Source organism: Glossina fuscipes, unplaced genomic scaffold (assembly GCF_014805625.2).
Source record: "Glossina fuscipes isolate IAEA_lab_2018 unplaced genomic scaffold, Yale_Gfus_2 87, whole genome shotgun sequence".
NCBI classification, from domain to species: Eukaryota; Metazoa; Arthropoda; class Insecta; order Diptera; family Glossinidae; genus Glossina; species Glossina fuscipes.
The window spans coordinates 846,492-873,901 of record NW_023998441.1 but is presented as its reverse complement, the minus strand read 5'-3'; the positions used below and the strand labels follow the sequence as shown (position 1 = coordinate 873,901).

Sequence of the window (27,410 nt, the reverse complement as noted above, 5' to 3'; positions counted from 1 at the left end):
CGATTTTATCCTATTTTCAAAAAAAAAAAGAATATTCTCTTTCCATAAAGACAAAGTAGTAAAACAAAAGAACTTTGAAGTGTATTTCTCTTGAATAAAATATCCACGATCCAGTGATACGGACTGTATCTTAGTAAAAACAAATTTCATAACAATATAAAAAAATTTTTTATAACTTCCGACGCCTATTAACTTGAATTTCGTTACTCTCTTCACTGCGATTTATGCGAAACTTAGGAGGTGGAAATATAAATCGAAGACTTTCCAGAGAACATAAAAATGCCATAAATTAAAAAGGTCAAGGAAAAAGAGCTTTTACAAATCTTTAAATTCTGGATGTTTGTTGTTGGTATATCGCAATAAGCAAGACCGGATATTGGTTAGAAATTTAGTACAAATAATTATTGGAGCCGCCTAAAAAGCCGCAGAAAAAGTTTAGCGAACGAATGCAAATATAGTAAGCAAAAATACTGTAGCAGGCCAGGACACGCCGTTAAATACCCTACACCTAGAAGCTGGCCGAAAAAGTGATTGCATCCCAACCAATAGTGGTCAATAATGCTTCTCGAAAACGAAAATACATTAGACGGGCAAACAAAAAAACTTAGATCGGCTGATAGGAAAACTCAATTTCAATATGATGTGAAGACAAAGTTTTTGAAAAGAAAGATCCCGGCATTCTTTTTTCAAAAATGTATTCATACCTTGCGTACTTTCCACGTATTTGATATTTGCTTGAATTTTATTGATTGACTTTTCGTTTGTAAGTAGACAAACAAATTCATCAACCAGTTAAGCGGATCATCTTTCTCCAGGGCGCCGTAAGGCAACGGAATAATCAGATAAGCGATCATGACACGATAAAAAACTATAGTTACACAAAATGCATAGGTTTGTAGAACTACAATGAAAGTCGGGAAAATATTCTTCGGCCTTCGTCTTGCTAGTGTCTCGATTAAAAGCGTCGTATCCCTCTGCTCTGATACTTTTGACTTGTCACCATTGTCCTCTCTGATGTGCATCGCAGATTGGCCAAGTGGCGTTTTGAATCCGTCATGAGAGCGAGCCTAGAGACGAGTTACTCTTAAGTAATACCTTGGTTTTCCTTGAGAGCTTCCGAAATTTCCGCGGAAGTTTTAATATTTTCATGTAGCAAATATGGAAATTTATATCATTCTAGCAAGTCAGTTTTTGTTTTGTTGACAAAGGAAATTTCGCAAGTAGAACTCAATGCTCGCGGATTCAAATCTCATAAAAGCCGATAGCTGTAGACCCTAGTGCTTCAAGACTTAAGTCTTGGAATTTATTTGTAACGAGTCTTCTTGGACAGGGTAAGCTCAGCCACTCCGCGACTCTTTCCAAGAATATTTATTGAATAAAAATTACTTGGACCTTCGGGTACGTTCTTATTTACTCTTTATTTATTTACACGGAGGTTAAGATATACAAATGAAATCTAAGAGGCGTAGGAGGGAAACCAGCGTGGTGACCCGACTTTCCGTTGGAATTTTTTATTATCGATTGTTCGAACACGTGTTATTGGATTTTTTCCTTCTTCCGATATCGCGAGTTGTTAAAAACAAACGGATACGTCGCGAGTGTCATAGCAGCCTACCTTGCCGTTCTGGGGCACCGGTTGGTCCCAATTTTTTTTTTTTTTAAGTGTTAATGTAACTCGTGCGAATACTTTCTCTTCAACTGCTCACCACCACAAAGAGGGCGATCATTTGAATTTCGTGCCAAAAAAGACTTCTGCACATATTAGATATACCTTTAAATCTACTTGCTCTACGAATATTAGCGATATTGGCTTTTCTGAATCTTGACCACAATCTATTGTACGGGCTTCTAGGTATTCCAAAAGTTACTCATACTTTACTTTCTCTTCCTCACTGAGTCTTAAAAAAGGTAAAAACGTTACAATGGTCGTTTCGTCAGAGATCTTCCAACTGAGATGAATAGGTGAGGAAATAAAAAGCGGCATATCTTTTGTATCTTCAAGTTGAATTGAGACGAAATAAAAAATATGGTAAATCCACTTTAACATGTTTTATGAACATTAAAAGTTTGGCTTTTATTTACATAATCCAAAACGGGGATTGATTTGCAATTTATTTTAAAAAGTTTTGCAAATTTCTACTTAAATTCAGATGTTAACACATTAGTATTTTTATAAATTAAAAATAAAGTTATGTATATTTGAACTTTGAACAAGACTATGCCACATGCCATATGTTACGTGAAACAATTCAAATGCTGCTTGAGATATTCCTTGATCATGTAGGCCTTTTGGTGATTAGATTTTCAATAGCAGAAATTTTGGGTCACTGTTATGAATAACGTTTGCACCAAGGTTTTGGATTTTGTTAGTGTGTATGTACACAATGTGTATGTATGTATGTGTAAAGTGATGAGGAAACCGCTTCCTATGAATTTTAGTAATAAATAAATAGTAATATTAAGAAATGACGCAAGAACTAATAATTTTTACAGATACACATATTCTCGTGCACACACACACACACACACACAGAGGCTGGCAGGCAAATAGCAAGCAAATTATTCAATTTCTATTGTTTCTCACTAATTTTTAACAAAATTTTTTTGTTAATTATATTTTCCAATAGAAATGAATTTGCTGATTTAAAATCTCTTATTAAGTCTAGCACCAAGTTATCTATACGAGATTTGAGGAATTTGTTGGTACTACAATTAGAATTTGACATTCTGTGGGCACTAGCAACTCTTTCCAATCCGTAAGAGAATAAAAAAACTCACTCAATGGGTAGACTCCCCTATTTTCTAACTTAGCATCTTACCTAAACATGGACTAATTAGTTTCAAACAAAAACTATGTGTTTTTTGTTTATGCAAAGTCGGGGGCCAGTGTTGTCAACGTTTCTGCAAAGATTAGGGCCTTGATGTATCCAATCTATCTTCAAACGTTTTAATCGCAAGCCGTTTAATTTACTTTTCCCGTAGTTTTTCTTCAGGTTTCTCGCCAATCGAGTATTTATTGAAGAATTTGGAAGATCTGTCCTTTTGAGCGCGGTTGCGTATTCTCACATTTTTAAAGCGATAAGTAATCGAGCAAAAGATTTTATTATCATTCTTTACGTTCGGGGTTCTCAACCAACGGAAAACATCATTCTTTGCTTTTAGGAATTCAACAAGAGGGAAGTAGGCTCACCAAGCTAAGTTAAGCTCGGGGAAGAATTTATACTTAACATTATAAATTATTTCGCCAAAGAGAATTTATGCCCAGCAGCAGAAAATTAAAATTACGGTATGGAAGACAAAGACGATTCCGTGAAAAAAGTGCGAGCAAATATAAAAAAACTGCTCCTGAAGAAAACCAACCAAGTTGTACAAGCGTAGCTTAAAAGATGGCTATCACAGATGAAGTAAGTGACGTAACTAAACAATTAATATTCAAAGTTTCTATCGAATCGTTTACGAAAATTATCAATTTTTTGATTGAAACCGGTAGGAAAATGGTTTTAAACGTTTCAACAAAAACAAGAACAAGAAAATGTGCAAGTAGAATATAGTGGCAAGGTTCTCATGTGTCTGAAAAGCAACCTTTGTTTTCGGTTGGCTTGGCATCGCCTGTGTGATGCGATTCAGTATTGGTTGATGACTGTAGCTTTTTTTGTATCACATAGCCAGAACAGCTGCTAAATACACTCTCCCCCACTTCTCAAATTATAAGAAAGCAAAGTAGTTTATTCCAAATTCCGCGTTCAAGCTTGGAAATTGGTTTGGCTTGCTTGGCCAGCAGCAACTGGCAAAGTTTTGAACGTATATGGCAAGGCATTAATAGGCAATACGGACACCGTGCAAGCTAAACATGTTCCAAGAATGTTTTTGAATTCTGGCAAATTAAAGAAGAAGTAAACAATCTATCTTCGAATTCTGGCAAATTGAAGGAGAAGTAAACAATCTATCCTCGAATTCTGGCAAATTAAAGGATAAGTGGATGAGCGACCATTTGTTAGAATGTAAATATTGAAAATATTTATTCTCCTCCAATAGGATGGCTTATATATCCACTTAAACAAGTAAGTGTATAGAAATAAACCAATGCACAGCATTGAGCAAAAACCTGATAAGCTTAGATCAAATTTTACGCTAGTGAACTTACACCACCACATCAAAACGTTTGGGTTCAATTCTCATAATGCTAACCCCAGTCTGCTTATCACCGTTCATTATAACATGAGTAATTGTAGCAAGTTAGCCCCTACACAAAGATGTATTCAAACATGAATTCTCAGTCATAGAATGCAACAAAACAACGTATACTAAAGATATTAAAAATCATAGTATTTGGAACCTGTGCTTGGATTACTGAAGTCGGTATTAAATGATCAAATGAAACTGCTACACCTATGATGTAAAACCGACAGTCACCAGGCAAATTATTATGTGTATTAATTTGTATTTCAAAGATATTTCGCGAGAGATGTCAAACTTTGCTTTGGCATACTAAAATCTCAAATGCTTCAATCATCCGTTTAGCTTTAGTATTTTGAATCAGCTGTACATCGTTTATGCAAACAACAAAACATATTGGCAAGGAAATAAACATCAAAACTGGATTATGTACAAATTCAACAAGAGTCGTCTTGCCGCAACTGCTACAAGTATCAGGCCAACAACAAAGCACATAGACCCTCGTTAAGCAGAGTCACCAACGCAAAGACCTTAACGTTTTTGCCAAACAGCTGAATACAAAGACAAATGCCAAGCTTATAATTTACAATTGTGTTGTCTTATATCATCTGCCAATTCGAGAGGATTTTCAAAAACTGTTTGATTAATTGTGATTTTTAATAATAATTAATAAGCGGGCCTGAAATCCACCTTAATCTAGAAGCATCTGAGAGTAATTCAATAAGCTAGTCTGATATCCACTTATTACAATGTTGCTTTAAAGATTCCACCTCAGTGGTCAATTTAATGTTACGCTCTCTGGTTTCATATAGTATTTCAGGTACACTCGATTTGCTATTCACACTTGTTGTCATTCCGCTGCCATCTTCGGTGGCAAGACTACCAGAGAAATTGGACAAACTACTTCGTAGCAAGGCTGCATATCGTGATAAAGAATTTAGAATTAATAATGTAATATTTATATTATTTTTTTTATCTTGAGCTATTGTTCCGAAGCTAGATAATCGTTGGTGAGGACGGCGGTTTTTGCTCCAGACGTACTGAGAAACGTGCTCCAGCATAAACCATAGTTGAAGAAATATAAATTTGTCGTAAATTTAGCAATATTGCCATGCCATCCTATCCAATCTTTGCCAGCATTCTATTTTGTGCAAATAAAAGTTAGGATCATAAATCAATGTAGAAATGTATAAATAATAAAATGAATATAAAATTACGATAAAATGTACTTTCGGCTTCAAAAAAGTACATACTTACAGTTTACAGAGTATAAAATAATAATCTCGTTTTACATATATCTCTCTGCTGAATTGATTACTGAACGTTTTCTTTCCTTCAAATTTTAACTTCTATTTTTAATTTCACAATTATTACATAGTTTTCTTACCAATATCGGATACTTCGACGATTTTAAGTTAATTCTTTGCACGCGTTTAACATTTACTTATAATGTTTCATATTTCTTCTAGACGTTTACCAGTTTTTTCTTCGGCAGTTGTTGAAGAACTAAACAGCGTTTTCTTTCTTATTGCCAACTTGTCTTCCTCTATTTCCTGATGAGTTGTGTTTATAAATTGAAAATAAACCGACACGCAACCAAATAGTTTACATATTGAAAATAAACCAACACGCAACCAAATGGTTGTTTACATATTGAAAATGAACCAACACGCAACCAAATGGTTGAGTCAAGTGAGTAAGACTGCTTGTTTTCAACCTACACGGTGAGCAATCTAACTTCGTATGAAAATAAACTCGTTAGTTATTTTTTTCAAAAAGATACTATAACGATATCTAAGCCTTTACCTTTTAAGAAAGACTTTTAAAAATTACTGATCTTTTTGAGAAAGTAACGTGTTTTCATAACAAGACTAAAAATGCTTTCATTTTTGGTCTAACAACGTTTAAGCTAAAATAATGTTTCATTCATGGATATTTTACTTGTGTTTTTCATACAAATTCAACTGGCATGGTTTCTCCCTTTATATTTTACTTGTGTTTTTCATACAAACATAAAACATAAAGCAAACAAACGACAAAAACGGTTTGCTGCACGATAGCCAAATTTTCAAGATTTTGTAATTGATTTATGAATATATTATTCGAAATCATATCGACTTGCGTTTGGGAGGTTTGCTAAATTTGTTGCTGTTACTGTTAACCAGATGTATACGTAAGTACCGCATAATGGCTTCACGATCGCGTTGGCTCAGACGACGATTGGCTAGATATACTAACAAGCCAGGTTTAGAAATTTCACCTAAATTAAGAACATTTATTTGCTTATTCAAGTTTGAATGTACGGATGTAATTTTACAATTGGGAAAATATAAGAAATTGTTTTAGCTTTTTGAATACGATATTCTTTAAACTCGTGGTTAATGATATTATTACCTTCAACACAATTTTTTTGTTTACCATTGTTCTTTTCCGACAATAAATTTTTTCGATCATGGTCGTCGTCCGAAACCGCACAGTTTAATTGTATCCAAACGTGACGTTGGGCCACAACTGAACCATTCGTGTTCTTCAATCTTATCCTTATATCGTTGGTCATCTTTCAAGCTAGATACAACTAAAAATCAGGACATTACTGGTTTCACATAGTTCTTGGTGATAATATCATATCTTTCTTTCTTTTCTTCTCTTCGTTCGCAGTTCCATCCGTTGATATTGGAAAAAATCTGAAAACCATTACAGGTTTTAAATATACAACCGATTTTAAAGATCGAGGAGGGCTTCCAGAAACCATTGTTTCCAATTTAATCTCCAAATGCGCAATCGTTTGATCCAGTTCTGTTGATTCCTCGGAATCTACGGTAAATTGATTGACCTCCTTTTGGGCGATATCGTTCGTCGTTACAGGTGTATATCATCATTTGCTTAAATATAACTCACTTGAAACAAGAAATTAAAAGTAATTATCTTCCAAGCAATTACAATTTTCCAACGATTATATCCATCCATATGGATTTTGGAGATTTTCTTCATTATTCATATCAACCCACTTCATTTTTGAAATATAAAGGTTTACAAATTTTATTTTATTTGGGTGCAACCGATCTTTGGATGGCGGAAAAATGTTGCAAATTTCGCTTGTTTTTTTCTTATACTTTTTTTCGAGTTGGAGCTAATAATTAAACAGCTTCTAGTTAATCATGGTTCTACTACAATTACGTTCATCTGAAAGTTCATGATTTCATTTCAGCATTTCCTTACATGTCGATCTTTCTTGAATTCTTATCATACATTTAATAGAGTTGCTTCTGTTTTCGATTCCTTAATATATCTTTGTTAACGCTCCACTAGTTTCTTATAAATATCCTTGTAATTTTACTTTTAAATATTAACGTCATAGGTTTCATTTTTGTTATGTTACAATATAAAATTTGTTTTTTTTGTTTTTTTTGTTATATGAATTTTAGTTTAATATTGAAAATTGTAAAGAAAATCTTCATTACCCTGGAGACTTTACAATATTATATTCGTTTTTAAAAGTTACTTTGATTCTAAAAGGAGTCGAACTTAAGCTTTTACATTTCACTATACTGGTTAGAAAGCTATTATTTCAAGGTAGGATTTCAAATAAAAGGATGTCAAGGATGTCAAAATAAACTCGAATTTTATGAACAGAGAACAGCGTTAACAGAGCTTGCCGTAATGTCGTAACTAGTCCTGTTAAGTAGTAGTTAGGATAAAGTTATGCTTAGATTTAGAAGTTTGCTACTCCGTCCAAATTAGGAGACGTAAGATAATTTTTGTCGATAATTGATGAATCTATATGAAAATACCCTCAAATATGCAAAACTAGTTCCGAAAAACAGAATTTCAATTTGTTTAACTCGCTTGAAAGGTATTTCCACATGGATGCACGTGATGTAAATCAATACCGCTGGAATTTTTAATTTTGGCCGAACCAGAGTCTTGAACTTGATCATTTTTCCATAAAGCTTATATATTAAATTCTAAAAATTTGGTAAAAATAATTTCGAAAGACAGAATTTGTTATACCCTACACCATTTGTGATACAGGGTATATTAAGGTAGTGCGCAGAAGAGCTTATGATGGATGTAACTTTTATTACACCGATTTGAATCTGAATTGATCTAAGCCTGTCTGTCCGTCTGATGTCTCTTCATGTAAATTTGTGTTCAAGCTACTGGCTGCAAATTTTGAGATGTTTTGATGAAATTTGATACACTGATGTGTTTTGACCCCAAGAACGAACGCTGTTCAAAGTAAATCGGACCATGTCGGCTTCAAACACTTCCTTTACAACGCCATATTTCAATAAGTCGTTACATGACTAACTTTTGGGCAATGTAAGATACTTAATAGTGGTTCTTGGCCTAAAATATTTCGTTGGTGTTAAAGATGCTCCCTAACTCTTTAACGAAGCTTACTTCGTATAGCTTAAACTAATAAAGTGAAGAAGGGGGATTTTGGTGTACTTTGTAAAAAAAACTTTAAAGTCGTAATCGAGATTTCCACACAGACGTACAAATAGTGATCATTGCTGCTATTCAAGTTCATCAACAATGTATCTGCTGTGCGGCCTATTTTATATATAAGACTTTTAATGGTTTGGAGCTCAGCCTGTATTTATCATTTGTCAGTAGTAATTGATGTATCGACAGTTTGACTAAATGTATTCGGAACGCCATGCTGATCAGACAGATGTTTTTAAAGAAGGTTATTCTTCTTCCCAAGAATTGGAGAAAATAAGCGTACGTACAATATCAAAATAATTGGGACAAGACGTAGTTTACAGCTTCTCCTCACAGCGATAAAGGCGACGATGAGTAGACACTTGCTCTCGTATAACAGGCTGTTCAATGATAGTGATGCTGTAGCTCTCAATAATATTGTTGTTTTTGCTAATGCAAGTAATAACGATTTTAATGTATATTTGAAAAATTTGTCTTGTGTGTCTTGCACGTAGGCTGAAAGATAAGAGGACTATCTTTCACTACATCATTACTCCTTTGTCAACAGTCTTTTTTTAAACATGTACGCTTCATAGGTAGAGTACCTTAATTGCGTTTCGTTCTTAAGACACCTTACCTTCATTTTGAAAACTGTGCGAAAGCTATCGACAAGGTTTTGCTTGAATCGCCCTTTAACCTCGATTTGACGGCTCTGTGCATCCTTCCATTGAGAACGGACAGACTACGATTATCGACGAGGACTTGTTAGGTTTCGACAGCACTGACAAAATGGACGAACATTTTGCAGGTTTAAATGAATTGAAAGCAGTATGGGCCGAAGCGAAAAAAGAACGAGACCTAGACGAATGGTTTTTGACTAGGGGCTATTTTTTCTCTCATCACTCATATCTTGCTCTCTCCGTTAGAAATTCTGGTAATGAGAGAATTTCGTTATTTTGAGAGAGCAGAGAATTTTAACTATTTGCTAACGATATGCAGTACATACACAATCTCTCTCTTAAGTCGCCAAATTTAATTACTCTCTTAAATCGCCAAATTTAATTTGTTGGTTAACTCTCTCTCTCTTATTGGCAGGCTCTTAATTGGTAGCGAGTTATGTGCGGCCTTTTGGCACCTTTACCATATCCCAATCAGAAAAGTCCGTTTCTGGCAGTGGTTTTCTAAACCCGGTCGTCCGTCTAGCAGGTTACTTAACCCTGTTCTTAACCCAACTTACTCTAGCACTCCCCCGTCAGAGACGGAGAACCTGTGAGGCCGAAACGAGGGACGACATTTGTTCCTCACAAAACATATTGTTAATAAAAAAGGATATACCAAATAAAATTTGATATTGCATTAAAAATTTCTATTGTTTGAATAAATTTAAGATATGTAAAGAATAAATTTATTATATATAAACAAAGTATAAGCAAATGTGCAAAACAATAAACTTCCTTATTGTATTAAAAATTTATACAGTGTTAAATAAAGTTAAGATCTTTTCATATCCCAAAAAAACAATGGCTATTACAGTCAAACCTGTTTTTGTGCGATCTTTTTTTATGCGCTTTTTTTGTGCGATTCTTTTTGTGCGATTCTTTTTGTGGGATTCTTTTTTTGTGCGGTATATGAATATCGACACATTGAATTTCGCCGAGAGGTTAGATCAATCTGAACTGTGTTGGCATCACTTTTTTTGATATCAGGATGTATGTACACATTGCAACAGCCATTTTCATACCTATTGCATCAGCCTGTTTCATTAGGCATGCTCAATGTTCTTATGCATATATTGCATCAGCCAATTTCAATACATACTGCGCCATCTAATAACTTTAGTTAATTGCTGATCTTTTAGCCATTAAGTCAGGATTAATTTTATAGTGAGATTAAAGGTAAATTAATTGTTTTCCCTATTTAAATATAGGTTTTTATGATTTTTATTTTATTTTTAGTCATAAGTACTCCCTTAAAATGAATAATCGTAACCAAAAAAAAGTGAAAAGAAATACAATTACATTAGAAACTAAAATTGCAATATTAAATAGACTAGCAGATGGTGAAGGATCCACAGCTCTTGGTAAAGAATATAAATTAGGTGAATCCACTATAAGAGCCATACAAAAACGTGCAAGTAGAATAAATGAATCTAAAAATTCTGCAACAAACAAAAGTGGTAAAAGAATATCATACATGTTAACAAAAAATAAATCAACTGTAGTATCTTCAAGTGACGAAAGCGATTACGAACCAGTTCATCGCAAAAATATGCGCGTTTTGAACTACGACGAGTAGTATTGAATTATGTACATTTTGAAAATTTCTCCTTGTTTAAAATTAGTAAAAAAAAATTTTTTTAAATGTTTCAATGTGTAATTTAATTATTTATTTTGTTTGGAAAGCACTTTCTTGCTATTTCGTAAAGCTTTGACATATTTTCTAAGTGAGACTTTTTTATGAGGTCCCTCTTTCCCGCATAAAAAAAATTTTCTTTAATATGCTGTGAAAAATTATTTCTTATAGCTATTTATGAAGTTTTTGAATATTTTTTTTGTGCGGTTTTTTTTCTGCGGTCCCTATCTATCGCACAAAAACAGGTTTGACTGTATAATAAAATAATATGGCGGCGCACATATTTGCAGATGTAATGCCGCCAATATGACTATAGCGCAGGTGTACAATAACTATAAATTTTATAATAAGATGTCATCATCAGTGTACGGTAGATTGTATGCATACACTATTAATTAAATGCTTTTTAAAACTAATTAAATGAAATTGATAAATTCAATTTTTGGGGAGATTTTTCACCGTTTTTTATGTTTTCAGGTAATTTTATTTTCGTCTACTGCCGTGTTTGCGTAGACGACACAGCTTTTCTGTACATGGTGCGTTCAGCAGTTTATTAGACCCATACATTCTTTTGCCTTTTTTCAACTTTATTTTTTTATAATTAATTTGCTTAATAATTAATATGCCACAAAATTGAATCATTTCTTATTATGCCTTCACATTGTATTCTATTTGGAAGAAACACATTTCCCCTAAGAGCATCCCTATGTAGTTAAAGTAATTCAATTGTACTTTATTTTTTATAGTTCTAATACGCCAAGACAAGCTCGTCTTGAACTGTCAATATTGAATTGATTCCTTTATTAGAAAATTTGCAACTTATATATTATTTTTTTACGAATATTTATTATGAATATTTACAAAAATCCTTATTCTAGAAAAATTATACTACAAATATAAGTTATTGGTAAAGGGCGTTTATTGTAGTTTCATGCTTGCATTTTTGTTTTTTGATAAAATGCGAATGCGGCATCCCTGTAATCGTACGTTTTTCAACGTTTACTTTTGCATTTCTTTCCTTTTTGTTTATTTGTTTATAATTGGTTCTTTATAGATGCACGCTACGCTATGTATATACTAAAATTTAAAGAAAACAACATCGCAACAAATAACATTAACAGAGAGCAGGCAAGATGGAAACCAGCAATAATGAATATATTAAAACAACTTGTAGAAGTCTCGAAACAATAAAATAAAGCAGAACGGAAAAGTAAAAGCTTCCACTCAAGTTCACGATACCACCAGCTTGAACTCTCAGCCAAACTTGATATTGGTGGTCATAAGTAGAATATCGACTTGAATCGTTGGCATGTTAAGTTCAACGGGTGCCCCAAATGTATTATTGTCGAAAGCTTTATTTTTAGAATTTAAAAGCTGCGTTAACATCATCAGCATCAGATTAGTTTCGAAAAACTGTTTGCTGATTTCAATTGCTTGTTCACTGGCACTGAGAACAAATAGTATTGACGGGTGTTAGAAAACCATAAGGTTCATTCAACGTTTGTCTATTTCGCACTGAAAAGGGAATTATTGGAACAATTCAAAACAGCCAACTCCGACTATGAATTAATCAGGCAAACCATGCAGCATAAGTAACAACCAATTGAATATTTCGAGGACTATTACGCGGAACTTGACATTTAGTACGAATAGAAACATGCCGGAACAAGAACTGATGAAGATTATTAAATGTAAGCCGAGCCTAGCAAGGCTTATAGTTATTGTTGAAGCCACGTATTAAAATCTGAATGTAAAAAGGCAGAAATCCAGGCAATAGATTTTTTTGCTCCTCACCATTTCACTCATGTTGTGTTTGTTAGGAACACTTTCCTTAAACACCCTACAGAAAAGCTACACGAAGATCGTTGTGAATGCAGTTTTCGTGATATGGTCTGTTTTTTTTGTGGAAAGAATAAGAGTTATTGTCAATTTCAGTCGACGGGACTCGTCAGGCTGGCAGAAAATTCCGGGAGCTCTGGCCAGTTTAATTAACACACGGCTCCTTGGTATGACCGCTTGGTACCGCAGATTTAACCGAAATTACTCGTCGATATATGATCGTCTGACCAAAAATCGATTAAAAGATTTTTCGTTAATAGAACACGCATTGCTCGCTTTCGAAGGATTGAATCTGTTATTATGGCTCCAGTTTTAAATACATCCGATGTATGGATGTTCAAATGCTTCTATTAAGAAACATTTGGATGCATCCAGAGACAGCGTAGGGGGACTGTTATTCAAAACGACGATGGTGAAAATCGCGTATCACTTAGATGTCTGCTAAGATAAATAAACTACAGAAAAATTACGCGGTCACAGAGCTAGAATCCTGCGCAGCCAAGCTAAGCGTAGCAAAATTTTGACCATACATTGAAGGTTTACCATATACCATCTTTACGGATCATTCTATCTTGAAGTGGCTTATGTCACAAAAAGATTTATTTAGAGGAGTGGCTAAGTGGTGTGTCAAGTTGCAATCTTATGATTTTCATATTGAGCACCTTACTGGCAGTGAAAATATCGTATTTGGCAGACAATCTCGTATGCATACAATGGCAACAAATGATCGCTTGTTGGGTCTTGATTTAGATTCTCTTCCGAAGAATCTGTGCAAATCAAACAAACAATTGAAAATAATCACGATAGTTTACCGAATCTCTGTATACCACGTGGCTTTGCGTATAAAAGTACAGCTTTTTGGATCGGAGATGAATTTCACGATGATAATACACGGAAACTATGGGCGCCTACACGGCTCACACACTTTTAGGTGACAACAGCTCATTGTTCACCACATGGAGGTATCCATAAAACACTGAAAACCTTAAAACATAAGGATTATTTTTTGTCTGGGATGACATCTGACGTAGAAATTGGAGACAAAAACTCCGAGCTGTGTAAATACATTAAAACTGGTAATACTCGAAGACCACTGATGGGACTGCAACAAATAATCGAACGACTTTTCTAACGCACATATATCGATTTTATGGGGCCATAGCCTAGAACGAGAGATGATAACGCCTACATTTTTGTTTGTTTAGACCATTTTTCAAAATTTAATGTATTACAGCCAGTACGAAAAGCAAGTGCCGGATAACTGATTAAACACTTAAAGCAAGAAGTTTTTCACGTGTTTGGCGTAGACTCGGACAACAGTAAACAATTTACTTCGGTAGCTTTCCAAGACTTCCTACGCAAGTATGGTTTCCAACATGTTAAAACTGCAAACTAATGGTGCAGAAAGGGTTAATCGCTCGATATTGCAATTAGCGCGTTCAATTATCAGCGAAAACTCAAAAATTCATCTTAGCGACACTGGATTTTCTCTACGAAGCGCTGGACTTGGCTCTATCGACCAAGTGGGGTCTGATAAGCGCAATGAATGGACCAGGCACAACGAGAGTACATTACCCGATTACAGAGATAAGTTATAAAATATTCTTTTTTTGTTAAGATTGATTGAAATGAAACGAAATAATGAAGCTTTAAAAATTGTGTGTGTCATAGTAAGTTGAATGAATTCAAGAAATTTTAGAATCAATTTTAAGAATTCATCTTCGCTGGGAGCTAAATTCGGTTCAGTTTCGTTGACAACAACTTTGGTATATATGTCCACAAAGTTAGTGAACAATTGGTCTATTACAAAAAGACGGTCCACATACGTTTCTAAATATTTGGTCATATGGGTAACCAAAAACATCATAATCTTGACAATCAACGGGAGTTTGGTTTGTAACTAAATGATAAATGATATACTATTCTGTCTGAGTGTACAACAGGAAAAATACCATGTTTGCCGTTTCCGTTTGCACACGTGCAGGTCCCAAATCTGGGCCTTGAGAGATTGCATGTTGTTTAATACCAAGCCGTTTGGAAGGATACAAGCCGTACAGTTCTTCCACGGTGTGCAGGTGGCATCACTGCAGGCGGCGATAAACGCAAACGAGGTGGGTATTGATGTCGTCCAGGCGCAGAGTTCGTGCAACTTCATCAGCAACATCATGAAGTTGGCGAACATAACGCACCGGGAGGCCATCAGCAGAAAAAACTGGATGGAACAAACAAGTGTGCTGGAAGAAGTGGCGACATATTTAGAGAAGTGCTTAAAAGCGGACATGGTTGCTGTTGACACACGACTTACCATAAAAAACTTTATTAAAGTTATGGAGTTATAATCGGCCTACCCTGACGTAACTGTAAAGCCATACAAGACAAACCAGGACCCGTTGCAGAAGGTGTTCTCCAATCTAGCCGTCGGCAGGCGGAAAAGAACGAATTCGTCAGGAGAGATCATGGCGCTTTTGGGGAAACTAAGGGACTTCCAGTTGTCTCAATGGTCTAGCGGCTTCATGTCTGACGACGAGTACCTCTTCATCAACAAGATGGACTATGAAATTGGGGACCAGGATGAAGGAGAATTCGTGTCGTTCGACCGTGATGGGGTGGTATACAGCGACCTGATACAAAATTGGCTCAGCAACAAAGAGGAAATGTACCTGTGGCTGCTCACAGGATACGCTATAGCGCGGTACATCGGTGGGCAGCTGCGGTGTCAGGTGTGCATCGAGGATCTAGCCCAGTGTGCAGAAGATGCCTGAAACCGGCGTTTCCAAAAACTGAAGTGCACAAGACGTTCCACCTAGCGTATAACATATTTTACACATGTATGATGCAGCATATGATGGGCAGTGAGATAGGGAAACGCGTGAAGCCAACTGTGGCGGCGTAGATTGACTTTTTCACGAAAGGAGGTTCAAGTCCTCCGCTCCGCGCCTTCTCGCTATATTCCAATGGTAAGTTTGAATTTATTTATTTTTTTATTTAACAAATCGCTGCTTATAATATTTATTTCAGTCTCCGATGGTTGACGTTATTAAACTCAAGCAGGAAAAACTCTTTTAACCGCACGAAGAAACTATTTGATTAAAGTTCATGTGGAACTGGATATACATTCTAATAATACTTCACCAAGCAATCAACCCAAAACTTTGTAACGTCCGCGAACAAAGTTCAGCGTGGGGGGGGCATGCCGTTATATTACATCGCATAATTTTTCTCTTTTTTTTTTTGAAAAATATCGGCTAGCCGCTAGGTATGCAAAGCAAAAAAACAGAATAAAGAGAAAATTATACGAAGAAATTCAGTGGTGGGTTTTTGATAATTGATCTTTTGGAGAGTCGAAAAACAGCAGTGAAATGTTGTAGTACTATTTTGCGGACGAGAAAACTTTTTGTTTTGTGAGAAAAAGAAAAATTAGAACAAGCAAAAGAACAATACCAGTAAAATGACTGTAAATCAATAGAAAATATAAAACACATTTCAAGAACATAACAATAAGAGGAAAACTTCCTTTACAAATGATTTACAACGATATTCGATACAAGTAGTTAAAAAATGCTTTATATAAAATTTTTTTTACATTAAAATCTAATGCAAACGAAAAATCAGCAAAATGTAGACAAAAGCTAAGAAATGAGAAGAAAATTATGAATATTTGCATTAAATTCAATAAAAACAAGTAGAAATGTAGGCAAAAGTTAAGAAATGAGAAAAAAAATTGTAAATATTTAAGTATAGTTACGAAAGCACAAGCAGAAGGTTCTCGATGAAGTTCAAAAGATTCCGTGAAAAAGAAGGAAAAAAAAAATGTCATAGAAATTGGAATGATTTGCTCACTTAAACGGTGGCAGAAAAAGCTTAAACGGAACAAAATCGAAGCAAGTTCATTTGAAGGTTGCAGGGTCGTCACGGCAACTGTGAATTTTTTTTTTTACGCTATATGGAATAATACAGAGAAAGAAAAGAAAGAACTAGACAACGGAGCGTGAAGGTAAAAGAGAAAAAAAAGGAAATAATTGTTAAGCGCATAAGTAAAAAAAAATGAGTCGTTTTGTTTGGTTGTGAAAAAGAGTACAGTCGAAGCGACATAGAATGTAAAATAACGTTTATTAAATATAATTCATTTGTATTGTAAAACAAAAAAAAGGGAGAAAGAAAAAAAAAACAAAGCGATCGGCATAATAAGAAATAAAAACTGAAATAAATTTTATTAACCTGCCAATAAAGTTAAATGAGTGGTTTAAATGAAGGAACGGCGAACAAGCTGATTGTTTGCTTCGACGTTGCCAAAGCCAGGTGAATGCATCCATCATTCAAAGGAGAGGAGCGAGAGTCACCAGGCGGTCGCAGACTCAAGGGCGTTACAGGTGACAAGAGGATTAAGAGGTATTGTTGTGGCTTATAATATGTGTATTACAGCAAAATCATGTTTCTGTAAATAAAAGACTCCTCTGCGGAGGCGTGGCATGGGAAGGGAGCGTAAGTGAGGGACAAGTAGGGAGACTGCGAACGTTAGACAAGACAAAACACCGACTGGCATACTATTGACGAGTAGTGAAATGAAAATCTATAGAACTATTAGGTTGTGCCATATTGCATATTTTATGTTTTTCTTTGTTTCTTTCTGTTGTTAACATACGGTACGGCGTACAAGGCATGAAGAGGCAATCGCTCTGCCGCCGTGAGCTAGGCCGTACATAGACATCGTTATGTGTAATAAAAATTGCGCCCAACGGAATTCGAACGTAATGGATTTGATCTTTTTTTTCGTAGACGTTGGTCGCACAATGAAATGGCGCCCTACGAAATTCGAACATAATGGATGTGATCTTTTTTTTCATAAACGCACAGTAAAAATGGCGCCCAACGAAAATTTAGCCCGGTGTAGAATGAATTTAATTTTTAGTTATTGTTGATATAATTTGGTCGCTATGTTACAAAATGGCGCCCAACGAAAGGCAGACATAGTAAATTTAATTTTTTTTTTTGGTAGTAGTACGTTTAATATTTTTATATATGCGTTGGTCGCGGTTATAATAATAAAGTGGCGCCCAACGCGTGAAAGAACCGAACCTGATACTAAATTTTTCTTGTTAAATTTGGTACAGTACAGGTGCGAATATGATGTATATAATATTAATTCGTTCAAAGTTTTTATATATATACGTTGTCGGCCGTCATTAAAATGAAGCGGCGCCCAATGCAAACTGAACCGGATAGTCGGGTTTTTGTTTTTTTAAGACTTAATAAAATATGTGTATTGATATGATACATGTTATATTAATGTAATTTCGTTTTTTCACAATAAACGTTGGTCGCGAGTGAAATGGAGTGGCGCCCAACGCACTTCGGACTATCTGAATTAATTATATATATATAATGTAAATGTCTGAATTAATTATGTATGTATAATGTAACTAAAGTTGGTCGCGCATTCTGGCATGGCGCCCGGCGGAAATGCAACCCGAAAGAAATAAATTCAAAATCATAGTTTTTATATATAGATGTTGGTCGTACCATGAGATGGCGAACAACGAAAACGTGACCCGAACATGATTTTTTTTATTTCATTTGTTTCACCTTCTTTTTTTTTTGTTTCGCGTTGGTCGAGTGCATACAATAAAAATGGCGCCCACCGAAGTGAAACTTAGAGTTTTGCCATTTTAATATTGTTTTCCTTTTATATGGAAAAAGGAAAGAAACAGAAAGGAAACAAAGGGAAGGAAGAACAATAAGTGCATCTTTTTGCTTGGTTATAGATAGCTTGGCCGCGCATTTTGATAAAAATGCCGACCAACGCGGGATAAATACCCGATAATTGCGTTTTAAAAGAAAATTTTAATATAGTAGATGTATGCATACAATATATACTGAATTGAGATAGGTTGTGGTAGACCTACGTTGGTCGCATATGTTACAATAAAAAGTGGCGCCCAACGTAACTCGAACCGATTGCAATTAGAAGAAAATTCTTAAAAATTTAGAAGAAAAAAAATTACTAACATTAACTATTACTCCAAACGAAATCCATAACAGTGGCTATACACTGAAACACACACACATATGTGCATACCCTGTAAACATAAAAAAAATAAATAAATAAAGAAATGAATATCTTGCTTGGTCATAAAGCGAAAAAGTAGAAGAAGTATAGAGAAAGATACATTTTTATGTTAAGCCCAGCCTGGCAGCACTCTTGTCACCAAGGTGGAAAGCGTTGCCGAGCTTAAAGCAGAATGCAAAAGGGGGGAGAAGCTGTTAAAAGAAAACAGAGGCACACAAAGGCATATAAATGACATCGGTCAGGAAAGGAGTGACGGGGCTCACAGCGAAACGGTTGAAGCTTTTGTGCCTCGGCATGACAAAGGCAAAGACAGGCAGCGTGGAGGCAATGATGCTGTGAGAAGCGACGGGAGAGGGGCCAACGCCTACAATACCAATAAAATTTCAGGAAGAACGACGCCAGTGGAGACCCACGACGGCACGGGCAGACCAGCCAAAGCAAGCAGCAACGCCCGCAAAGACAATACTAGAACAGCATATTTCCAGGCAAGCACCAGTAGCCGCAGTAAATACAGCACAGAATACTTCTTTCTGCCATTTCACTCTATGTTACGTGTGTGTATGCTAAGTGATTTGTTTCTGAAAAATCCCGCGGAAAGCATTAGAGAAGATTGATGTAGGTGCCCTTTTCACAACATGGTATGTTTCGTGTGCGACAAAAACGAGAGCTATTGTGCGCTACCACGATCGGAAAACATCGGACTGGCGAGGCAAGCCGGGAACCCTTGCCAGGCGAGACACCACCCGGAACAACAGCAATAACAAAACTACAGAAAGAAGGAAGATGCGAAGAAAATCCGCTTGAACAAGAATTCACCACAGGCAGAAGTTTGGCACAGAGTATCGCAGACTACCAGCAGAAACGCCGTGAAATATTTAGTGCGGAAATTCGAGAAAGACGAGAGCTCACAAGAAAATTTAGAAAAATCCTTATGCTTCGACAGAAAAGAAAGGCCTATAAGAATTTTAACCAAAAGGAAGTCTCAGCGATTGTTACCCAGGAGCACGATAACAGGATGTTCGCGCGCACTAGAGTTGACAACACCGAAGTAACCGCTCTGTTGGACACAGGAGCCAGTGTTGTGGTGCAGGGGCGACAGAATTCCTTGAAAATCGTGGACACAAGATAATAAAGCTTCGAAATCAGATTGTTCGAACAGACACCCACAACCGGTACAGGACCAAATTGCAGGTGAACCCCTAAGCCATCGCAAACATGCATAAGCTTGGCAACCCATAATAGTTAACAACAATTAATTTTCGACTCATAATGACTTTTTAAGTTTAAAAGTTAGTTCAAGTACGACATAGGTAAATCGCGCGTATTAAGCAATGTTGCTTTAAAGAGTCCGTTAATGAGAATAAGTGATAGACGTCATTAAGGTTCTTGCAAACAACTCTGAGCGGGTTAAACACTTCGTAATTATATTTGCATCGACTAAGCTTTATCAAGATAAAGTGCCTAGAGAAGCGGTTGGGGACGTTAAAGCCTATCTCATGAAATAATGCGGGCAAATCAATCGTACCATTTATTAAATTGATTACGAAGAAAACCCCAAGAACAAACCTACGTTTCTCAAGAGACGTTAAGGATAACAGAAGCAACCTATTTTCATAGGGTGGAAGAGGGGCAATCGTGTCCCAACCCAAATTCTTAAGGGCAAGCTAGAATTGCTTTTGAACAGATTCAATTGAATCTACGTAGAACCTATATGAAGGAGAACACACAACAGAGGCATACTCGAGTCTAAGCAAACAAATGTAAAGCCTTTCCGTAATATCATCAAGCTCTTTAGACTTTATAAAACCAAGCGCGGACCGAGCTTTGCTTAACGAGAGCTCAATATGCAAATTGAAACGTAACCTATAATCAAATAAAACGCCTAAATCTGTGAACGAATCGACGTCTTCCAACTTGCGCGAATCAATGAAATACTGAGTAATGAACGACTTGAAAAAGCTACTGCATTAGCATTACGGGGTCGATCCCGAGGGATAAGTTACTTAATTAAGGATCCAACCGGTCAAAATGGTTTATTTAACATCAAATCCATATTTTCAGTCGGAACTATAATTTTAAAAGATGAGATAGCTCTAGATTGAGAAGGGGCCAATTTGGAAATACTAACGCGCTTTAAATTGACAGAAAGGGCTTTCTCTGTCAAATAACTTTTTATGTTATCAACAGATGTATCTGGTGCCAGTCTAGACACAAATATTGCCTTTCTGGGAGAAACTGCCTTCAAGCATATGTCATCTGTACTAGGAGCAGCAGGGTAGGGAGTTAAGAGTTGGGCAAAATATAGAAGGGGTAACCACACTTGCACGAACAGGTTGTGCGACGTGCCTAGTTTAGCGACCGGCGTTCACATTCGAACAGCCAGGAGGAGAGGACGATTTACTATTACCATTATTAGTTTTAGGCGACGACGTCTGAGAAGATTGGGTGACATCAATGGGACGAGATACCCTTGCCACTTCAGCATAGCTTAAGCCAGAAGGACTTCCCGGCTTTTTTGTAACTTTTAAGTTACCGACCGACTCAGCAGTAGCAGAAATGCTAACATTCTTTGTAGACTTTAAGGAATCGCTAACTTGCACTGATGAAACGGACATAGGAGAACTCAGAGGTAACGAACCAGACGCTATTCTACGAGTTGTAACTTTGCTAGCTGGCGAAGAAGGTGAGTGCGTGAGAAGGGTCAAGTACTGCATCAGCAGCACGGCCGACAATACCAGCACACTGCATGTCCAAAACGATCACACAGCCAACAAGAAATGAATCGTTCAGATTCAGGGCCAGTTTTCGCACGACATGGTGTAAATAAGCAATCCATGTCCATTGAAAACAATAAAAGTGGCTTATGAAAAAAGAAAAACTAAAAAATTCCGCGGCACAAATTTTCAGCAAATTTCTCACTTCTCTGCCCACTGTAAATATAGGGCGAAAGCTAAAGAAACTGTAAACAAAGATTAACACGCAAAAAGAGTGACTTTTACTAAGAGCTCAATTGTTGATTACACTAAACCAAAATGATTTTTCCACATAAATGGTTATTAAATTTATATACGTTAAATTCACACTTTTTTCTTTTAGAGAACTTTTAAAATTAAACACGAATAAAGCAAAAAAGCTAAGAAATACACTAAAAAAATTTAAATATTTCTTGCACAGAATAAAAACGCGACTACAACACGCACGCAGAGTTGCCAAACTGAAACAGCCAATTAAAAACAGATCCCGCCAAGGTAGAGGCCATGACCGATTTTGCTATGCCTAAAACTCCGAAGCAGCATCGAAGGTTCATCGGCATGACTAGTTGGTATCGCCGTTTTATCTCTAACTACGCGGAAATCGCTAAACCCCTGCATGACTGTCTCACAAAAGAGCGAGTGAAGAACTTCGCATTGTCAGAGAATGCCCTGGAAGCGTTCGACCAGCTAAAAAAATGTCTCGTTACCACGCCAGTCCTAGTTACGCCAGAGTTCACGAAGCACTTCCATTAGCAATGCGATGCGTCAAGAGAGGGCGTGGGGGGAGTCTTATTCCAAAGAGACAGCGGCGAGAATGAGAGGCCCATTGCATATGTGTCGGCAACGCTAAATAAAGCCCAAAAAAATTACACGGTGGCGGAACCGAGAACCAAAGACGGTAACACCTGTATATTTGTCTGGTCGGACTACTTCTCCAAATTCGTGCTACTCAAACCGATAAGGAAAGCCAGTTCCGAGGGGGTTATCAGATACTTGGAGCAAGACGTTTCCCACATGTTTGGAGTGCCGGAAATGTTACACTCCGACAATGGCAAATAATTCATTTCAACGGCGTTCCAGGAGTTCCTGAGGAAGTATGACGCCCAACACATCAAGACCGCATTCTACGCGTCGCAAGCAAACGCAGCTGAGTCAACAGATCCATACTACAGATAATACGATCATACGTCGCGGAGGATCAAAGGAGGTGGGACACCCATCTTACCGAGGACGCCTTTTCGTTGCGGAGTGCAGTACATAGTGCCATAGATATGACACCCCTTTATGCGCTATTTGGGTTAAACATGGGAAGGGAGCATATGAAGAGGCAAACGCTCTGCCGCCGTGAGTTAGGCCGTACATAAACATCGCTAAGTTACAACTTCTGGCGTTGTTCCTCGCACCAAAGAACAAAAAGAAGTTCTCGAGCATTCCAGTGGCATCGTATGTACTCAATTGAGATAACTTTACATTTTTATACTGATTTCTTACAAATCTTAGTTTCTTATGATGCACTCACAAAATTTTTAAGAGATTTTTCAATTACGATTACATGGTTGAACGCATACACAAGCATCCGCCACTGCAAATAGTGGCCAATTTTTTTAGCTAATCTCGTAACTTCTCCTTTATTTGCTACGGCACTTCTGAAATATTTATTGGGTAAAATGCATGAAATGGGTACTAACGTGGAAAGATCGAGTCTGTTTCTAAAGCTTTTCAAGTTGGTATTCGGTAGCGTTAGTTTATTATTACGTTATGAATAAGTCAATGGAATTGGTTTTAATAACTGAGAGCCTTATACCCATCAATCGGCAGAAATGCTCATTATTTATTATATCAGGAATATTTTCCACTGCTGCCTAATTTACTGAAGGGTTTGAATCGCCTGCAACGCAGTTTCCATAAACAACACATAAAAGATTTATTTTTCGAATTGTGTTCAACAGTGGCAGTGCGTTTGGCGTCTTTGTTGCCTTATTTACTGATACTTATGGATCCTTCGACTTCGGCCTTAAACGGTCCAAATACTTTAAAAAGTCAGGTGAGAAAAAATTTCACAAAAAATATTGTTTCAGTATTTATGTTTAAATACAACGATTAACAGTATTTATGTTTATTATTAACGATTATAGGTTTACGAACGTTGGAATTATGTATTGATAATTGCATCGCAATTTTTATGTGGCCATATACTACCCGTTCATGCTGCTCTATGTAAGACTTTACGGGTAAGTATGGAGCTCTAGACAGTTATTTATGTGTGGAGCTGCTCTTGAACATACATTAGTAGTTATGAAAATAGTATTAGTACACGAAATGATTTAATTGCTCATGATCGCGTTGTCTTCATTATCGCTAATGGAAGAATGTTTACCACAGATATTACATAGTTCTGCAAACGCACAGATGTACGTAGAAACATTTTTTTTAAAAAAAGAATGCTATCATGCATTCACATGATTGTTAATTTCTCGCGGAAGAAAGTATTGAATGGCGGGAGACGTTTTGGCGCCATTTCGGTTGATTTTTGGTTTGTCTTGATTTTCGGTAGGAGAGACGTAGTAGGGTGATAAACGAAAAAAGAATTTTTGTTTTGAGAGCTGGTGTCCAAAAGAAAACGAAACGAAGAGTGAATTAAGAATTTTTTTTTGAAATGTAAACTAACTTAATGAACAGGAAAAAGACCAAAATTTTGAAAGGGTAAAAAAATAGGTAAGAAAGTTATATTCGGCGGGGGCCGAATCTCGCATACCCACCACTATGTTTTCGCATTCTAGTCTCCAAGTTCTTTTATTTGATACCCATATCGCTGGTATTGTTAACAAAAAAGTAATCGCGGTTTCTACCAAATTCCTGTTAAAACTAACCCACTTTTAGACAGGTAATATATCTTATTATAAGGAATGATAAATATAGGTTTAAATATTCGGTCATGTTTGCCTTATCCTAAATAAGCATAAGCTTGTGTAGGGGCTCAAATAACTGCTGAGCGAACTGAGAGGATTGTTATATTTGTTGCAATTTTTTTTTTTATTATTCGTTTTGCTGGTGGCAACGTTTTCAATTCAATTATAGGGCAGCACATCTAATTGTAAAATGAACTTCGTTTTTGGTGGACTGCTTTGCATAGTTTAACATCTTTGCTTTTACTGTTAACATATGTTGTCACCACATACGCGGTCACCTTCCTATCACTTGCCCTTTCTTCATATTTTTCTGACTGAAAAGATTTTTTTTTAATTGCAATCCCCATTTTGGGCTGCATACAACTTCGTGCTTCTATTTCTTATAAAAACGTTTCTCATATTGGTTAGAATACAACACATCATAGAGACGTTCAAAAATAAAGTGCACAAAAATGAACTCTCATACGAGTATAACATCAAGGGCACAGTAGCAAAAGTGGCGCTAAGCACTGCATAAAGGCTCTACAATCATGACGGTTAAGCTACGTGCATGAACACAGCAAGTTTCTTTCAGCACAAAATGCGATGCGTGAAATTACCAACGAACCAAACGCTTTGCCTTAAAATCTTTTAAAAGTGAAGGGAATTTTTCATATTCCCTTCAACCTCATTTTTTATATTCGTATGTAAGCTTAACAGATTACCTAATTCTCCAACACTGTCCGTTTTAAGAGGTCATCGCCGTAGACAGAGGTTTCTGTTTTCTTTAATTTTTTTCTTAATATATTTACTATTTCTAACAACTGGATCTTACAATTCAATTGCCGTAAGGAAAAACTTTAAAATGGAGTTGTTCAAATTAAACTGGGCATTTATTTCTTCTTCTATTCAGCGAATTATCAACCGAAAATTCGCTGTGATGTGTGAGAAAAGCCCAATGTGGACACAAATATCTTGGTAGAGCTTTAAGAAAGTTCGGATTAGTTTTGGTATAGACTTATTATTATTTATTTATTTTATTTCTGATTTATAAAATCGGACGTCCCTGATTTTGACGCCCACAACATAATAATCACCTAAATGATATGATTCAATAGCTGTATCGTATGATTTAATTTCATTCTTGTTATATTATTAGTATATAAATATCGCTACATAATATTCACCCGAATTATATAGTTTAAATAATTACTATTAAATACATAGTTTAAATAATTACAATCTCATTTCATTTTATTACATTATTATTACATAAATATCTCTTCGCAATTATATGATTTCATTCCATTTAAATCAAAAGATTATATATTACCATTGTAGCTATGCATATAAATATATATATGCATATTCCCACACTTATTTCATCTACTATGAACCCTAGTTATAACATATATGGCAGGATATACCCGTCCATCCAAGGTAAGTATACATGACGTTGCATTTACACATATGTATATAAAACATGGCTACATGCTCAAACCAGGTAGATCATATGTGTTTGAAACAACAAATACTTGGTTGTAACGTGCAGACAGCCTTTTGCTTGCATAAAGAGTTAAAGTAAAAGTGGATGGATGAGGTAAAAAGCAAGTTGCAAGACGGGTTAATTAACAGAACAATCATTAATATGCAATTATTCCTATATTTGGTTCTAAAGCTATAGGTTTTCGTATGCATTTTTCTGTAAAACAATATGGTAGCACGGCTGCCCATTATCTTTACCTCTTGGGAGTTTTTAACTCGAAATAACGCTTATGTTAGCTCTCTAGGCGGCGGGCGCAAGAACACGCGAAAAGTGGCAACATCTAGTAACGTCAACATACACCTAAAGTTGTAATATTAACCAACGATCTAAATTAATCGTCAAGTTAATTACGGTCCAAACAAAGAACTTTGTGTTTACCTTGGGGCTTATTTATCACTCGTCGAATAATTTGCTTTTGCTCGCTTTACACTCAAGAAGAAGAAAGTGAGGCGAACAAGCAGTTCTGTGTTTTTCAATACGGATATATTTATATTATTTTTACTTCTGATATTCAGTTAAACAATGTCAGTAATCAGGAATCTTATTAAAGAAACGGATAATCCTGCTAGCAAATTGCAAAAAAATAAGGAACTCGACAAAGAAAAAGCGGGCCATATCGTGAAATCTGCATTAGATTTACAACGCTTAAAAATTGAGAAGTTGATGCAAAATCCTGTAAGAAGGTTTGTGCATAAGCTCAAGTGTGCTCGGTAATATTATTTATTTTCTTTAAGAACAAACCAGTTGTTATTCCCGAGCAACGAAAGGAGAAAGATTTTATGCAGAGTGTTCCTACTTTTGTTAGAAATGTCATGGGTTCCAGTGCGGGAGCTGGGTCAGGTGAATTTCATGTTTATCGACACCTGCGGCGAAAGGAATACGCGAGACAAAAAATGATCCAAGCTAAAAGCGTGAAGGAGCAATTAGATGAAGAATACCAACGGAAACTCCAAGAAAATCGAAAGGAAGCTGAAGAGAAAACAGCCAGAAAAAGAGCAAAACGTTTAAAGAAGAACTCGAAGAAATGTCGGTTACAAAAATCTCAATTGCCTAAAAGTAATCATGCTGTGCAAGGCAGTGGAGATTGCCAATGAATCAACGATTTTCATTAGAAAACCGGGGCATGTCTGCAGATTTCATTGCCGAAAGAAGAAATGTGGTGGGAAGTTGTCTTACCATTATGTAGTTAAATATTTTGTGGCATTAAAATGTTTAAAAATTTATTGATTCTGGAAAAACTGGAATAAAATGAAATTGGTTAAGAAATTACTTGAATTCATAAAGTATTTATTTCCAATATGCTTTACTGGTAGACTGAACGTGAAGCAATGTAATTCGTTTAAAATTTTGATTTTGAAATT

At 36.0% G+C, this 27,410-nt stretch overlaps 1 protein-coding gene and 1 long non-coding RNA gene across 3 annotated transcripts; one reads left to right on the top strand and one right to left on the bottom strand.

Moving 5' to 3' along the window:
• Positions 1–5,225: 5,225 nt before the first annotated feature.
• LOC119638309 lies at positions 5,226–5,683 on the bottom strand. The gene is made up of 3 exons (XR_005247418.1): positions 5,564–5,683; positions 5,434–5,509; positions 5,226–5,317 (listed from the first exon to the last, which is right to left on the bottom strand). It is a non-coding gene; the product is annotated as an uncharacterized LOC119638309 (long non-coding RNA).
• Positions 5,684–26,010: 20,327 nt separating this feature from the next.
• LOC119638304 (PRKR-interacting protein 1 homolog) lies at positions 26,011–27,315 on the top strand. 2 transcript variants are annotated; one of them, XM_038035041.1, is made up of 4 exons: positions 26,011–26,103; positions 26,182–26,493; positions 26,565–26,724; positions 26,784–27,315. In XM_038035041.1, exons 3-4 carry the CDS (start codon positions 26,572–26,574, stop codon positions 27,141–27,143), a joined length of 513 nt encoding a protein of 170 aa, XP_037890969.1. In that variant the 5' UTR covers positions 26,011–26,103; positions 26,182–26,493; positions 26,565–26,571; the 3' UTR covers positions 27,144–27,315. The 2 variants fall into 2 exon arrangements, with proteins under 2 accessions (XP_037890969.1, XP_037890968.1); XM_038035040.1 differs by having other exon boundaries at positions 26,013–26,103; positions 26,182–26,724.
• The last annotated feature ends 95 nt before the right edge of the window (positions 27,316–27,410 follow it).